The 16756-nt window shown below is 42.1% G+C and overlaps 1 protein-coding gene across 2 annotated transcripts in view; it reads right to left on the bottom strand.

The window, feature by feature from the left end:
- Window positions 1-1193: 1193 nt before the first annotated feature.
- PUM2 (pumilio RNA binding family member 2) overlaps window positions 1194-16756 on the bottom strand; it is a 47815-nt gene continuing 32252 nt past the window's right edge. For both annotated transcript variants that reach the window (XM_069973130.1, XM_069973131.1), the window contains exons 11-22: window positions 16068-16197; window positions 15843-15986; window positions 15467-15754; window positions 13647-13883; window positions 11230-11497; window positions 10466-10595; window positions 9727-9855; window positions 9053-9190; window positions 8657-8782; window positions 7597-7718; window positions 4961-5153; window positions 1194-4026 (exon numbers count right to left, since the gene is read on the bottom strand). In XM_069973130.1, coding sequence (XP_069829231.1) covers window positions 3895-4026; window positions 4961-5153; window positions 7597-7718; window positions 8657-8782; window positions 9053-9190; window positions 9727-9855; window positions 10466-10595; window positions 11230-11497; window positions 13647-13883; window positions 15467-15754; window positions 15843-15986; window positions 16068-16197 — 2037 coding nt within the window. In that variant the 3' untranslated portion in view covers window positions 1194-3894. The remainder of the gene's footprint in view (window positions 4027-4960; window positions 5154-7596; window positions 7719-8656; window positions 8783-9052; window positions 9191-9726; window positions 9856-10465; window positions 10596-11229; window positions 11498-13646; window positions 13884-15466; window positions 15755-15842; window positions 15987-16067; window positions 16198-16756) is intronic.

Here is a 16756-nt window from a genome sequence, read left to right as displayed (position 1 = left end):
TGTATAATATACGTTTTGATCCCTTTTCCATTGACTTACATTATTTTATTTCAACAAAAAATCAGATTTTTTTTTAAATTTTGTAACACAAAAACGTGGCCGACCACGTTTTTCTGTACGTTTTCTAAAATGGATACAGTGAGAGATTGCAAAATCATGATGTGAACCTAGCCTTAGATTGATTGATCCTTGTTTTCTTTTCTTCTCTGCAAAAATTAATAAAACTTTAAATCTTAAACAAAAATAAATAAATTTTGTGCTACTGTTATACTTATGTTTATGGAAAGGGAATAAAATATGGACGCAGCTACATTTAAAGGGATTATTCAGGATTAGAACAATCACAGCTGCTTTGTTGCACAAACAGTGCAACCATTGTCCTCAGTTTGTGTGGGATATTACAATTCAGATCCATTCATTTCAATGGAATGGGGATGCAAAACCCCAACTGAGGACAAGATGGGTGCTGTTTCTGGGAGGGGGCTATGTATTATTCCTGGACAATGCTAGTGCTAACATGGCAGCCATGGTCAAACAAAGAACGCCATGTTGCACTTTGAGGATCCTTCTGCAGCACACAGACAGTAAATAATGGGGTTACACTGTGACCCTACCGTAGCAGCAAGCATAACCCTGCTGTCTGAGAGATGGATTTCTTGAGACTACTGTGTAACCGCCACTTGTGAGTCACAACAAGACCTGGTGTAATAAGCGCCTTTGGCCCCCCCCCCACTCTTGTCTCCAGTTCTGGTGTGTTTTGCAATTAAGCTCCATTTACATCAATGGAACGGAGTTTCAAACCCCACCCAACCTGGAGACAAGAGAGGGGGAAAAGTGGCCATGTTTTTGTAGCGCTGGAGAACCCCTTTAAGACTAAAGATTCGCTTCATCCGAACAAGGAGAAAGGTCGGCACCAACCCTGACACTGTGTACGGCTCCGTACAGAACAATGGACGGGGTGCTTGCCACATTAGCAAAACAGTCTCGGCAGTAACAATGTAAATGAGGATACAAAGAAGAGGTAGCACTCAGCATCCAATAATCAGATGCTACCTCTTCATTGTATCCTCGTTTACATTGTTACTGTACAGATTTGCTTTGTTTCATCTGCGCTCCGCTTACCAAGTCTGTCCAGATTCGCTCATCTCTATCGGAGAGGTTTTCATAGAAAAGGAAAAAATTTACAACAAACGAAAGGATTAAAAAGTCTTTTAATTATACACATGTGGTCACAATTTTGCCTTTTTTTAAAAAGATCATTGGAAAATGTACATAAGGCCGCTTGTAAATGTACATCATCTATAGATTATTGATACAATGTTGTATGTTCACCAAAATTGACAATAATTTACATAAGGTTTTTTTTCTTTCTTTTTTGTTTTTTTACCTCTTGGCTTTGAGCAGGCTAATCAAAAATACAGTACTATACAAAGCAAGCCAGTGGCCTTCTTACTCGCGAGGCTCTCCCTTATATACATGACATATAGAGATCATTTCTACTCACTAAGCACAATGTACTGCATCGATTCCTATCGACAGCTTAGAGCCGTGGTGTAGAAACAAAAACGGGTTTCTCCAGCGCTAGATAAATAGATAGCTGGTATTTATATATTTATATAGCTGTAGAAAGACTGGTTAAAAAAAACAAACAAAAAAAAAAAAACTTGATTTAAAGAAATTTACATTATACAACACTATTTGCCAAGGCAATATAGAGACACCCAAATGTACACTAAAATGCAAAAAAGTTTTTTTTTTTCTTCTTTTTCTTTACCCCTTCCCAGATGGAAGGAGGTGAAAACGAAAGTGACATATACAGCAAAAAAGGTTTACAAATGTACAATCTGTACAACCAACTACAAAATAAGCAAGGCTCGTATTAAACATCGAGACTGTAAACGGTCAACTACTCATTTAGTTACACTTATACAATACAAAGCCGATATTTATATAGGACCCATAAAAGGGAGAGAAAAAAAAATTACAAACAAAGCCATTCGAATATATATATATGTATATTTATATATAATATTTTTTTTTTAATCTATTTTATCATGCGCTTAAAAAAAAAAAAAAAAAAAAAAAGGATTTTTATTCACTATCTAAATCTATACGATTTGGCTAATGATGACAGCGGGGGGGGAAAAATATATAAAAAAAAATATAAAATAAAAATTCACACCACTGTGTACAATATATATATATATATATATATATATATATATATATATATATATATATATATATATATATATATATATATATATATATATATAAAAAACTACCACTGCAGAGCTAAGCAATGATTCGTCATCAGTGCTAAAACAGGAAACAAAAATGGAGCCGTCTTCTCGGACTCCTGTAATTTATCTGGGGATTTTGAGGCTCTGGTAACGGATTTCATTGAGCCGCCCCTGGAGGCAATGCATGGAAAGCCTCTGCTGCATGATCTGTGCACCAGGAAAGAAATAGTTAATAGGCCTGTAAATCGCCTCGGATGGTGCATATATAATAAGGAAACTGAAGAAAAAAACAAAAATTAAACAAAAACAGCATCATCAGCTGCTGTGACATCGCTTGTTACTTAATTATAAGCAAATTAAAGAAATGTAAAAAAAAACAAAAAAAAACAAAAAAAAAAAAAAAGGGGGGGGGGGGGAAATGACAGCTGTTGTGTATCCACACACAAGTCTTTCCAGCAGGCAGTAAAGTGAGTGAGCTAAAGCAATACTTGTATTGCTGGACCTTAATAACTACATGGCTCTGCTACATTTCATGGAGGCGAACAAAAATGTTCCATCTATTCCAGCCCAGAAACGTTGGTTTCGCTCCAGACTACAACTCCCAGCATGTCCTGGCTTTGTCAATTTCATATAGCTTTATGTGCATCCCTGTTTCTACTACAGTCCAAGTGGATATTATGTGGCCTGAGGAAGGTCACCGACTAATTCTTACAACAATGAGGCTGGACGGATGGACCTGTAGGCGATAACGGTGACCATACAATAAAGGGGGAGGGGGGGGGGGGGTCCTGCTATCACCACCTCCCTTTTATTCTAGTCGCAGACTACACCCCTTTTATATTCTCACTAGGGACGTCTGGGTTCGGACAATGTCTACAGTGGATTTCATTGCTGCCGTTCTACGGGCATCGTCTATGCAGCAGAATTCATGGCCCTTGCACCAAAACTGTGCTGGAATTCAGGTGAAGGACCCTGGGTGCAGTTTAAGCTAAATAATAGTTGATCTAAACTTAGACTAGACAGTCTAGGAATTTTCAAAGTTAACACTGTCTAGTAATTAGACAGTCATAGTAAATCTGGGCGATCGCTCCTCCTTCCTATATCAGATGTCAGGATTGCCGAGAGCTCCCCTTTAAATAAAAGGACCCTGACTGTGTATGCAGGCCACTTTAAGCTCCGATCCTATATGTGCCTAAAATGCCGATGGAAAAGAACTTGAAAAAGATTTGAGGGGAAGGGGGAAAAAAAAATAATAATTAAAAGAAATATTATAATGTCACAAAATAAGATGACAACTCTATTTACAGATTAACCCCCTCCGAGCTGATGGGAGACTGACCCGGCCAGCAAACCAGCATTATTAAAATACTGTACTTTCCCTTTAAAAACTACCACTTTTTACAGGAACTTTACAAGGTAAAAATTTACAAAATATGTGACAGCTTGATACAATTACATCATTTACAGGCTCTGGTTTTGTAGTAGCGAGGCGGCTGGGTAAGTCTCCCACAGTGGCTGGAGGGACGGGTAGGGAGGACAATAAATAGTGTGGTACACATCAACTAAGGGGAAAAGAAGCAGGGGGGGGGGGGGGGGGAAAGGTTCCTCGTTGGCGACTGGAGTATAATGTGAGGGCCGTGTTCTCTCATCCCTAGAGCATGCCGTTCGACGGCCCGACCATTGGCCCCAGGTCGCTGCTGGTCTTCATGTAGTACTTCTCCAGCTTGGCCAGTATGTGTTTCCCATAGGTGTATTTACGCAACGTTGTGATGTGCGGTCGGATCTACAGAAGGAGAAAAAAAATTGGTTCTTAGATTGGATTCTAATTTCTCAGATGCTTATCCAAGGGATACTAGATCTCCTTAAAGGGGTACTCCGGCAAAAAACTTTTCCTTTCAAATCAACTGGTTGCAGAAAGTTATATAGATTTGTAATTTACTTCTATTAAAAAAACTCCAGTCTTCAAGTACTTATCGGCTGCTGTATGTCCTGCAGGAAGTGGTGTATTCTCTCCAGTCTGACACAGTGCTCTCTGCTGCCACCTCTGTCCATGTCAGGAACTGTCCAGAGCGGGAGAGGTTTTCTATGGGGATTTGCTGCTGCTCTGGACAGTTCCTGACATGGACAGAGGTGGCAGCAGAAAGCCGGTCAGACTGGAGAGAATACACCACTTCCTGCAGGACATACAGCAGCTGATAAGTACTGGAAGACTGGAGATTTAAAAAAAAAAAAAAAAAAAAAAATTACAAAAATGTATAAAACTTTCAGAAACCAGTTTATTTGAAAGAAAAATATTTTCACCTGAGTGTGGAGACTTACAGGCTATTGCTGCTTCACTGGGAATTCATAGATGCTTAGACAGGGCAGTGTATTAGAGAAGCAGACAAAAATGGAGGAGATGTGTAGAAATATTATACAACAAGGTGCATAAAACCCCTACACATAGTGACTTTGTATTTTAAAGGGGTTATCTAGCACTACAAAAACATGGTCACTTTTCCCCCTCTCTTATCTCAATGTTTTGGTGCAGGTTTTGAAACTAAGTTCCATTGAAGTAAATGGAGCTTAATTGCAAACCACACCTGAACTGGAGACAACAGTGGGGGGAAAAGTCGCCATGTTTTTGTAGCGCTAGATAACCCCTTTAAGTATGCAGCAAGCCCGACTCCTTTCTCCGCTGACATCACATGCCAGAGTGGAGGCCTCAGCCTCTTTACCTTATGCATGATGATCTTGCGCTGAGCCGGCTCTGCCATGTCAATCATCTTCTGCACCACGTAGTTTGCATACTGGTCCTTCATCATGGTGTATAAGGCACTGTGAGGACCGTCGTTCAGGCAGCAAACCTCATCAATCAGCAGCGCTCTCTCCGCACGGGATGAGTGACTGACACATTTCTCTACAACATTACTGAGGAGAGATGGAGAAATACAGATGAGAAACCAGAAAGGATTGCACGCTTCTATAGACAGATTGGAATCATGGCGGGCTAGTGGCAGGACGTAATGCTGCACGCTATGCCTCCCCGCTCTCACCATTCCTCCCCCTGACTACCTGGGCTCCGCGAGTGCTGGAGCGGATGGCGGCATGGAGGAGTGCGCCGCCCGGGAATGTGGAGCTCTGGGAGTCGGGAGCTCCGCTCACCTTGGATGCCCGTTGCTGTGGCGGGACGGCTGGAGGTAGCTTCCCTGGTGGCCATGGAACTTCTGGCCGCTGCAGATTTGTCGCGGAGACGTGGAGCGGACGCTTTTTTTTTTTTTTTTTTGAGGTTTGGTCATGAGTAGGATACTTGGATATTGGAATATACGAGGGATGAAGGAAAAGGAAAAAAGGGTAGCAATTTTTGATGGTATAATTTCCCGTCTCCCTGCCATAGTCTGCCTACAGGAGACACCTGCTAAATGATACAGTGAGACTGCTAACGAAACGGTGGGTCACTAAGGAATATCACTCGGTGTTCTCAGCCTTCTCTAGTGGGGTACCTGTGTCCGTCCATAAGGACGTGGATTTAAAGGTGGTTAAGAAGATAGACGACAGAGGGAGGTATGTCTTCCTGGAGGCAGACTGGGAGAAAGTACGTGTTGTGGTGGCATTTCTTTATATTCCCCCTCCTTTTAAGTTGGATTTACTATTAACACTGCTAGAGTTTCTAAAGAATAAATCGTATCGGTATTTGTATGTAGGCGGGGACTTCAATATGGTTATGGTGCATAACAAAGACATAAGAGGAGGGAGGGTGATTGAGTCAAGATTAGATACCCCCCTCTTTAGGGTGGCAGGATGTCTGGAGGTGCAAATATCCACAGCAGCAGGTTTTTTTCCTGTTTTAGTACACACAGTACGGCATCCCGCATCGATATGGTTTTTACCAACGAGGAGGGTTTGAGGGCAGTGAGGAGAATTAAATATTTACCGCGCACAGTCTCTGATCATGCACCAATATTATTGGAAGTTCAACTTTGTCGCTTCGTGTTCAGACCAATCTCCCCCAGAATAAATGTGTATTGGTATTCTGTTTTAGGTGATTTGCGTCAGATTGACGAACAAATGGAGTTTTTTTTGCAGTCCAATATAGGGACGGCCTCAGTGAATATTGTTTGGGATACCTTGAAAGCATTTTATAGGGGAATTGTGTCCAGTAGGATTGCCCACGCAAAGAGAAACTTTCGAAATCAGGAAACTGTGAGAATTCAGGAAAGTACACGTGTTTATTCTGAGAACGACTCTGCGTACAACCTGAGTTAAATACAGCACAAAAAAACTCGGAGAACTTAGTCAGAGAGAAGGCTAGGCATAAGATTTTCTTTGCAGGTGGGCAATCCTATAGGGGGGGGGGGAGGTGTAATAAATTTTTATCACAAGTTATAAAGAATCACGTTGGATTGACGAAGTACGTACTTCTAAAGGGGCATATACGTCGGAGCCCAAAAAGATTCAGGAATAATTTTTGGAACAAAGGGAAGCCTTGAACAGACAGATTTCTTTTGGGGTACTCCAAGAAACCCTGCAGTCTATCACCGGTAACTCGTCTCCTCGTCTTGTCCTATGAAGTATATAGAAGGCATGGGAAGATCCTTCTCCCATTTTTGCTGACTGTCCTGAATGAATCCTGTAAAAGGGGGGGGGGGGGGGCGTACTATTTTTTGAAATATCAGGTCTCCAGATTAAGGGCCAGGTATCATTGGGAAATAGACTGGAGGTAAAAGACTATAAGGAGAACATGGAATACCTGGGGATACGTACTTCGGGGGACATTAAAAATTACACCAGATTGAATATGGACTCTGCCATATAGACAGATTATTAGTATTATTTATAGATTAGCTGAGATAAAAGTAAATGCCTTCTTCTTAGTATCCATCACTGCTATCTACAACTGTATAATGCTTAGATTAGACGTCCGCATCTCTCCATGGGCTGCGTCTGGTTACAGCTCACAAGTCAATGGGGTCCAGATGCAATACCAGAAACATGTCCCAAGAGGAAGCTCAGCTCAGTTACTGAAGATAGTTAATATTATAGTCTGACACAGTGCTCTCTGCTGCCACCTCTGTCCATGTCAGGAACTGTCCAGAGCAGCAGAAAATCCTCATAGAAAACTTCTGCTCTGGACAGTTCCTGACATGGACAGAGGTGGCAGCAGAGAGCTCTGTGTCAGACTGGAGAGAATACACCACTTCCTGCAGGACATACAGCAGCTGTAAGTACTGGAAGATTGGAGCTTTTTTTTTTTTTTAAATAGAATTTATAAATCTGTATAACTTTCTGAAACCAGATAACTTTCTGAAAACAAAAAGATTTGCGATGGAGTACCCCTTTAAAAAATATGATGCCGCTGAATAGTTTCTGTTACCTGGCAAACTTGTGCTGGCTCAACGCCAAGACTTTCCCTCTGATCTCAGACACAATCTTGCTCTTGTCCTCTGATCGGCCATGTTCCAGTACATGCTGGATGACGTAATTCCCATACTGATCCTACAACGTGACATTACAGACACAAAGCATATTAAGTCTAGGTGATTAGCGGTGAATTAGCCGTCAGGGCTTTCTAGGAACTGTGCAGCATTAGTTACCAAACTGCTTTTGCAAAAGGTTAAAGTGTCACGGTTTTGTTTAGTTTTTTTGCAGAAATCAATAGTCCAGGTGATTTTAAGAAACTTTGTAATTGGGTTTATTAGGCAAATATGCCATTATCTGCATTCAAAAAGACTTACCCCAGGCCAAACCCCCCACCCCCCCACCCGCCTTCCTTTCTTTCATTCACTGCTGAATATCAGGAAATCTCGACTCGACTTTACATCAGTCGGGGGCCCTGTGTAATCTATGGAAAGGGAAGGATTACACAGCGGGACCTGTGTGAAAGACGGTATTCAGAAGTCAAAGAGGTCAGTGCTGACTTCAGAAGAGATAGCCCGGTGATGTAGCTGTAAATTAACTCTTTGTTGTCCTGTTTTGGTGCCTCATCTCCCTCCACCTCTCCATAAGAGAACAATGAACACATAATAAAAATGCATTTTTCGGCTAATAAAGCCAATTATATATTTTTTTTAATTTACCTGTACTAAAACAAAACAAACAGTTTGGGAAAAAAAAACAGTAGGGAAACCCTTGGAACAAATATTTAGAGGGCTTATCAAAAGGAACTTTATACAGCTTAGGGCAATAGCTGGTAGTAAAGGATTCCTGCTTTCCTAGTGACTGTGTACAAGTAAAGAGCAGTCCTACAGTACAAACCCCACAGCCGATAATAACCAATCTGTACCAGGCACCCACACAATGTGTGACCCCCCCCTTCTGTCCCACAGCAGCTACCAGAAGACCCCATGTGGTCCTCATACACCAACCGGCCTTTATCCAATAAAGAGATAAGACCTCACGTATAGCAGCCAAGAAATGAGAGGGATGAGCGTTACCTGCACCAGCTGCTCGGTGCTCTGATGTAATTCCTCCAGGATAGGCATAGTCTGCTCCACCGTACAGTGCTCCAGAATGCGCTGGATAACTCTGCAGCCATAAGGGTGAGTAGAAAGAACGTACACCTGAGGGAGAAAGGCAGGCATCAGTATGACAACACATGTCATTACACCAACACTAATAATAAATAGAAACCAAATCCCAGCTAGAACACAGATTTTTTTTTATATCGGATTAAGGCAATCATGTTTGTGATCAATGTATAGAAGTTTCCCTTAACTTTTTTGCACCCATAAACATTCTGAGGCCATGTTCACAACGTATGTTTAGCATAAATCACAACTGATGGTTCATTGGCTTTAAGATTTTGGAATATGGGCAGACAATGTATATACCTGTCCTTTAAAGGCATCAATAATGAACTGCAGGGACTGCGGCTGGACACATTCAATACATTTCTGGACCACGTGGTTTCCATTCTGATCCTTGACACACTTCAGGACATGTCCGTCCAGCTCCCTCACCATCTCACTCTGGAAGAGACAAAACAAAGAATTTCTGGTGACAGTTTTCCTAATTTATCATTTTTCTATCTATATTATAAAATAATCCTGATATCTTGCAGTTCTCATTCTCACCACTGGGGCTAAAACTAAGCTGAGACTTTGTTGTGTCTGTGGTGATAAGAGGAGGCTGCTGTAAAGTGATCTGTGCAGCATTGCAGTGTCATGTGACACCAGTAGATAGAGGAGACAATAGCAGCTCCCTGTGGAATGACCTCTTCACAGGTCACAGAACGCGCTCAGTAATATTTTACTTCAAGGGGACAGAGTCTGTCTATTGTCATCTATGTCCATGAGGCTTGCTGTAAAGCATGTCACTAAATGCTGTTAAAAACAGCCTAGGCAAGATGGCCGCCCTCATAAAATTTACAAAAAGTGAAATAAAAATTAAAGTCAGAAAATAGAAACAGATTAGAATAAAAGAACAATATTTAGCATCTGAAGTCAGTAAAAGAAAATGTAGGCAACACATTCACTTTAAGCAGTTTCACTGAACCACCACGTACCTGCTGATCTGGGGATATGGATTCAAGAGCCTTCTGAATTACCCGACATCCATACATCTGTAAAGCCAATGGGAGTACATGTCCACGTATACGTGTTGCCAATGCCAGTTTCTGATCCATACTACCAAACTGCGGAAAAAAATATATGCCATCAAGGGAACTGCATCAAAACACACAAGGGATTTTCAGAACAGTGCTAAAAAAAAAAAAATTAAAAAAAAAAAAAATCCAATGTTTTATTCAACCTACTCATGCAGTCATGTCCCCCAGGTTGCCAGCTATATTGTTGTTACTGATATCTGAGTAGGACAGGCAGCTATATACTCCAAATAGAGAACTGTGTGTCACAGTGTCCATTGTTTTCCTGTTTCTAGTCTTACAAGCCTATAAATTAGAGGGGAGTTAACACATCCATTCTGATTCTCTGTCATCTGGATGGGAATATAGGAATATGCTCATTTAGAGAGCAGATACCAGCGCTGGTGCCATATCCATCCCTGGACTGTTCCAGGTATATAGAAGGGGATGTGTCAACCTGCAATAGCATCCACCGGTCCACCCAGTATAGACTGACCTCCCAGAGTGCACTGTGCTTGAACCAGGAAGTGGGTGTCATGGCGGAGGCAGGCGATATGACCAGGCTTGAGATACCTGGCTGGATAGTAGGAGATTCCAGCTATGGGGCAGATTGTGGTGCGTTTTGGACCTAACAAGTCAGGAATGGATAAAAGTTACTAACTTCAAAAAACTTCTGAATAACATAATTTCCAAAGACATCTGTCATCAGCTGATAGGCGGCCTGCAGGATCTCGCTGAAAACCACTTGGCGTTCTGCTGGAGTGGCCCGTTCTAGCTTCTGCTGGATAAACCTGGGGGATAAAACATAGAAGACTTTATATTTTATTTAATAAGGTCCAATTATAGCCCCCCTCCCAGCACTGTTAAAGGGGTACGCCAGTGAAAATCTTTGTCTTTTCCAGTACTTATCAGCTGCTTTATGCCCTGCAGGAAGTGGTGTTTTCTTTCCAGTCTGACAGTGCTCTCTGCTGCCATCTCTGAGGTTTTCTATGGGGATTTGCTACTGCTCTGGACAGTTCCTGACTTGGACAGAGGCGGCAGCAGAGAGTACTGTGTCAGACTGGAGAGAATACACCACTTCCTACAGGACATCCAGCAGCTGATAAGTACTGGAAGACTAGAGATTTTTAAATAGAATTAAAAAAAAAAAAAAAAAAAAAAAAGATTTTCGCTGGAGCACCCCTTTAAACCCAGGGGTAGGGGGACAGATCTAGATGGACACATATGGAGCTATCTACATTAAAGTCTATATGAGCTGTAAGCACGGAGTTTCCTTCTACTGCAATCTTTATAAGTAGGGGCTTCACCTATGAGACATTTAAGGCACACCCCAGGGATATGCCATAATTATAAATGATTGTAATACCCCTTTAAGCCTAGTCAGATAGCTATGTTGTAAATGACAGACAGTGTACGATAACCTACCTGGATCCATGCTGGTCCTGGGAGAACTCAACAATGTGACCGATAAGATCCCTGAGCTGCAAGTTTGGAAATCTGTTGTTGCGGAAGTCTTCCAATAATCTGCTGCGTCCAGAGGGCATGATGTCAGACCTGTTGTATCGTAGGCGGGAAGGTGGGAAGAGCTGGCTGCTGGAGCTGAAGAAACTGGATCCACTGGCAGCGCTGCGATACTTGGCCTCGGCTCCAGGGGCAGCAGAAATATACCGACCACTGCCGTTTGTCAGCCCTCCTATCCAACAAAGGGTCTCCATTACCATACAAACATCACAGTATTATAAATATAAGATGGCGGCTTGGCCTCTCTAGTCTTTAACCCTACCCACCTATCCAACGTATCACTGCAGTGCCACAGTCTTGTGTTAGACATTGGCCCATCAAGCTTAAGTTTAAAAAAGCAATTTCTTTTTTTTAAATAGATTATGAGAATAAAAAATAATTTTGACAACTACACTCTTATAGACTGAACAACAACATAACCAGTAAAGCATAGATACATCGTAAGACACAATGAGGGGCAGAGATGCAATGAGCATATATGGCGGATTTGGCTGTGAAGCCCTAAACCTTAAAGGGGTTGTTCAGCAGCAAAAAAAAAAAAAAAAAAATTGACTTCTATTAAAAAAAAAATCTTCCAGTACTTATCAGCTGCTGTATGTCCTGTAGAAAGTGTTACTCTTTCCAGTCTGGAGAGCAAGAGAAGTTTTCTATGGGGATTTGCTGCTTCTCTGGACAGTTCCTGACATGGACAGAGGTGGCAGCAGAGAGCACTGTCAGACTGGAGAGAATACACCACTTCTTGCAGGACACACAGCAGCTGGAAGTACTGGATGAATGGAGATTTTTTTTTTTTTTAGGGTGCGTTCACACCTACAGGATCTGCAGCAGATTTGATGCTGTGTTCAGTTATTTAAATGAAATCTGCTGCAGAAAATCAGCTGCAGATCCTGTAGGTGTGAACGCGCCATTAAAGAAGTAAATTACAAAATGCTGGCATTTTTTGGCACCAGTTGATTTAAAAGTTTTTTTTATGAACTACCCCTTTAACCCTTTAAGGACGGAGCCAATTTGAATTTTTGTGCTTTTGTTTTATACTTCCTCGTGTTTAAAAGGCCATAGCGCTTGCATTTTTTCACCTAGAGACCCACATGAGCCCTTATTTTTTGCACCACTAATGGTACTTTGTAACAGGAACATTTCCATAAAATATGCTGCAAAACTGACATGTTCCTCAAGTCAGAACGATTACCACGATACGTAATAACTTTTGTATAACTTATTTGACAGCTATTAAAAAACACTAAGGGGGAGATTTATCAAAGGGTGTAAAATTTAGACTGGTGCAAACTACCCACAACAACCAATCACAGCTCAGCTTTAGGCAGTGCTGAAAGGAAAGCTGAGCTGTGATTGGTTGCTTTGGGCAGTTTGAACCAGTCTAAATTTTACACCCTTTGATAAATCTCCCTCTTAGTGTTCCTTAAAATTACACCATTCCCAGGCTTACAACGCTTTTCTTTTTGGTCTATGGGGCTGTGTGAGGTGTCATTTTTTGCGCCATGATCTGTACTTTCTATAGGTACCTTGATTGCATATATGCGACTTTTTGATCACTTTTGAGATCTACAATTTTGAGAACTACAATTTCTCTGGATTTGATGCAATCAAAAATGTGCAATTTTGCACTTTGGTATATTTGGGTGAATTTCCCCCCCCCCCCCCACACTATTATTTACCATGAATGATATTTTATGCCAGTGCTACTACTTCCTGTACTGCTGGCCTGCACTTGTGATGTCATGGTCATGTGACCTATAACTATAGAAAGAATCAGGGGTGGTCATCAGCCACATACTGACTATACAGAAAAAGATCTGATTTCTCATAAAATTATCCCTTGCCTGCATACATGTCCAAGGTAGGGAAATCTAAATGTCAACCATGTGGGAGACAGGAACCAGTGTGAGACATGACGGGCTCTTGTACAGTGCTGTAGTATATAGATACGCTGTATTGGCAAAGGGAAATAATGATGATCACAGACATGTACAGAGCTCAGGGCCAAGTTCACAAGAGCATAATGTGGCCACAAGACCAAATCTGACCACAGGTCTAATGACCCAAGTGAAATAAGAGTCATCAGACAGTGGTCGAGACCACCCATACCACACTTGGGTGAAATTGGTCTACTTGGCGAGTTTGATAGAAGGAAGGCAGGCTTCACGTCATCTGTAGCCCAGATCACCATTACAGAAAGCCCTATCTGTAAGGTTACAAGGCAAAAACAACAGGACAACAAACAACGCACCAAGGATACACTTATCACACGTTCACGACCACAAACACACAACGTAAAACAGAACAGACTCGGTTTTCTTTACCTAAATGCAAACTGGATGATGATCCATGTGATGGAAGTGACGGCGGCGGTGTTAGTGAATGGCCGGGCGTTTGGCTTGGAAGAGGCATGCCTATTGGGCTCGGAGAGGAGGAGAATCCCAGGCTATTGTAAAAGGGTTGACCTATGGGTGCCAGGCTGCTGCCGGACCTTTTGTATAAGTCAGAACTAGCAGAAAGAGAATCTCTTCTGGAGCCACTACCACCTGCCGAATTCCCAACTGAGTGAAATATGAAAAATAAAAAAAAATAAAAAACATAAAAAAAATAAGACAATTGAAAAACCAGACAGTGTCAATGAAGAAAATATCCCAGCCTGGCATCTGGAAGACAAGTAACAGACATGGAACAGAGAAGAAAACTAACATACACTAACAGCAACAGTAATAGAACTGCTAATACCACACATGCTTTGGACCTTTAAGTGTCACTTTTATATATAAAAACAAACAAACACACTTTTGTCATTTCAAAAAGACATCAAACGCTTTAATCGGTCAGATTCTGGGTGCTGAAAACTCCATCGATCACTTGAGCAGACGGGAAAGAAGCACTTAGCTGAGCGGTCCTGCAATGAGACAGAGAAAAGCACTCAGCCAAGCACTTCTCTCTGCTTGTTTAAAGGGAATCAGTCTGCTCCCGGGCCTGACCTGAGGTGCTTGCAGTCCCCTACTGAGCATGGTGCGTTTTGGTCATTTGTCCATATAGTGGATTATGTACAATCCTACTGTAATGAAGTGTCAAAGAGGAGTTGTTTGTGCCGCACTCTGGCACACCTCTCCACTCCTTCCTCCTCCCTCTTTCTCATGAATAATCAATGCTACCTGCCCTCCTGCTCACTCAGCTGTCAGCCAGTGTCTCTGATTGCAGATCAGTCCTCTGTAGGCGGTTTACATCTGAAAAACACTCAGATATAGTTGAATCTCTGAGCCCAAATGTACTGGAGCTGTGGTCAAGGGGTAACTCACCTGTCTAGAGACCATTAACAGTTCATTTTTTGGTTGATTTCTTTGATGGAAATAAAGTAGTATTATAAATAAAGTAGTATTTTAGCATTTTTAAAAGCGTAAAAAAATGCCAGTCATGTCCAAATTAGTTTTAAAATTAGTTTTTTGATACAATGATGCAAAAAAATAGTATTAAAAAACTTTACTAATGTGGACCTAATTGGAAATTCTTTTCATTCTTATTATTTTTAAAAATTATACAATGAAGAAAACAAAACAAAAACAAAGACATATTTCATTTCCATCAGGGGATTCAAACCAAAGAAAGACCTATTGGTATTCTGTAGACAAGTAATTTACCACTCCAACATGGGCTAGGTGGTACAACCATTGGCAGATACTGATTGACAGTTGAGCGAGCAGGAGGCTGGGCAGCATTAATTGTTCATGAAGGAGAGGGAGAAGGAAGCAGTGTTGAGGTGTGCTAGAGTGCGACAAAAACTGTGTCACAACTCCTGACTCTTTATTACAGTAGGAGACCTGAGATTGTGAATAATCCTCTCCACGGACAAATTACCAAAGTGCACCATGCTCACTAGGGGACTGCCAGTACCTCAGGTAAAGCCCAGGTGCTGACAGATCCCCTTTAAGCAATTGGTTGGGGGGCTTCTGTATCCAGACCCTGACCGATCAAAATATTTGATGTGGCCGACACGTCAAAATTTTTTTTTAAGCAATAGTAAGACTTCCAAATGTTTTTTTTTCTTTCAGAACTGTATTCCAACCTTTAAGCTATAACTTTATATTTCCATCTGCTGACTACTAACTTCAACATTGTACCTGGTGCATAAAGTTACCTGATGATCCAAATCCACCAAAGGCCGAGCCAATGGCTGCACCCAGAGAGTTGCTGCTTCCAAACCCCAGAGATGTGTTTCCAGGTTGTCCGGGTCCATGCGAGAACAGAGAGCTGCTCTGGGAGCTGTTGGTCAAGGAGTTATTCCCGTAAAATGAGCTGGAATGGAGGTTGGCATTGGGCTGGGACTGCTGCTGTTGTGGCTGTTGTTGCTGAGGGGCCATTGGTCGGAAGATGCCATTTGTGGCTGCTGTAAGGTTGTTGGCACCAGTGGCATTTACTGCGGCAGCTGTCAGGAAAGAAAGACAGAAGGTGAAGGGTTGCAAGGCAGAAAGGCAAGTTCACCGGGTGCTGAAATGACAACGTGTCACACATACCAGCCTGTGCAGCTGCCGGACTGATGAGGACCGGTGTGGACGCCACTAAGCGCACTTGGGCAGCAAGTCCCGCTCTTGCTCCAGGACCAACCACCAAGGCACCACTCTGATCATAATAGGCAGTGGGAGCAAGAACCTGGTAGCCTGGAACAAAAAAAAAAATGGAGATGTTTCACCACTGCAATATGACAAGCGTAAGCCAAGATCGATGATAACTTATCGTACCTGACATGCTTGTTGCCAGACCTTGTCCGAACGCAAGGGCAGAATTTGCAGCTGCGAGGGAGTCGGTCTGTTGTCCTTGCTGTCCTTGGCTGGGAGTGAGTGGACGCTGGTTGGCTGCAGCCCGCATTACCTAAAACACATCCATTATTGTCAGCCAAGTAGCTGTACTGTTCTGAAAATATAGATATATTGCATGAGACTTGGAATATTTTAGTATTTTAGAGTTAAAGAAAATGCGGCGGGTTCATCGGCTATATCTGTCCATACAGAACATCTCCATTTTACGTAGGTGAAGTACAAGCATTAAGCTGTCGTGTCATTGCAAGGTTTTGACATTTATGTACCAGATTTATATTAGGTAACGAAGCAAATTCTTCATTATGCACCAAATGTTTTTTTTTTTTTTTATAGTTTGGCCACTGTCACTGTCCTCCAAACTTAACCAAAGTATAGAAGGGTACTTACTTAGGCCGCCATAGAGAAATGCTTGGCGTTAGGGGAAGTTTTGCTCACAATTAGGGATGGTCCAAACTCTCCGAGGTTCGGGTTCGTATGAACCCGAACGCTCGGCATCAGATTCCCGCTGTCTGCCCGCTCCGTGCAGCGGGCGGATACAGCGGGAGGACCGCCTGGAAAACTGGGATACAGCCATAGCCATAGGCTGTATCCCAGTTTTCCAGGCGGTCCTC

Source organism: Dendropsophus ebraccatus, chromosome 6 (assembly GCF_027789765.1).
Source record: "Dendropsophus ebraccatus isolate aDenEbr1 chromosome 6, aDenEbr1.pat, whole genome shotgun sequence".
Classification (NCBI taxonomy): Eukaryota; Metazoa; Chordata; class Amphibia; order Anura; family Hylidae; genus Dendropsophus; species Dendropsophus ebraccatus.
The sequence above is the reverse complement of the archived record's forward strand: the minus strand, read 5'-3'. Positions and strand labels throughout refer to the sequence as shown.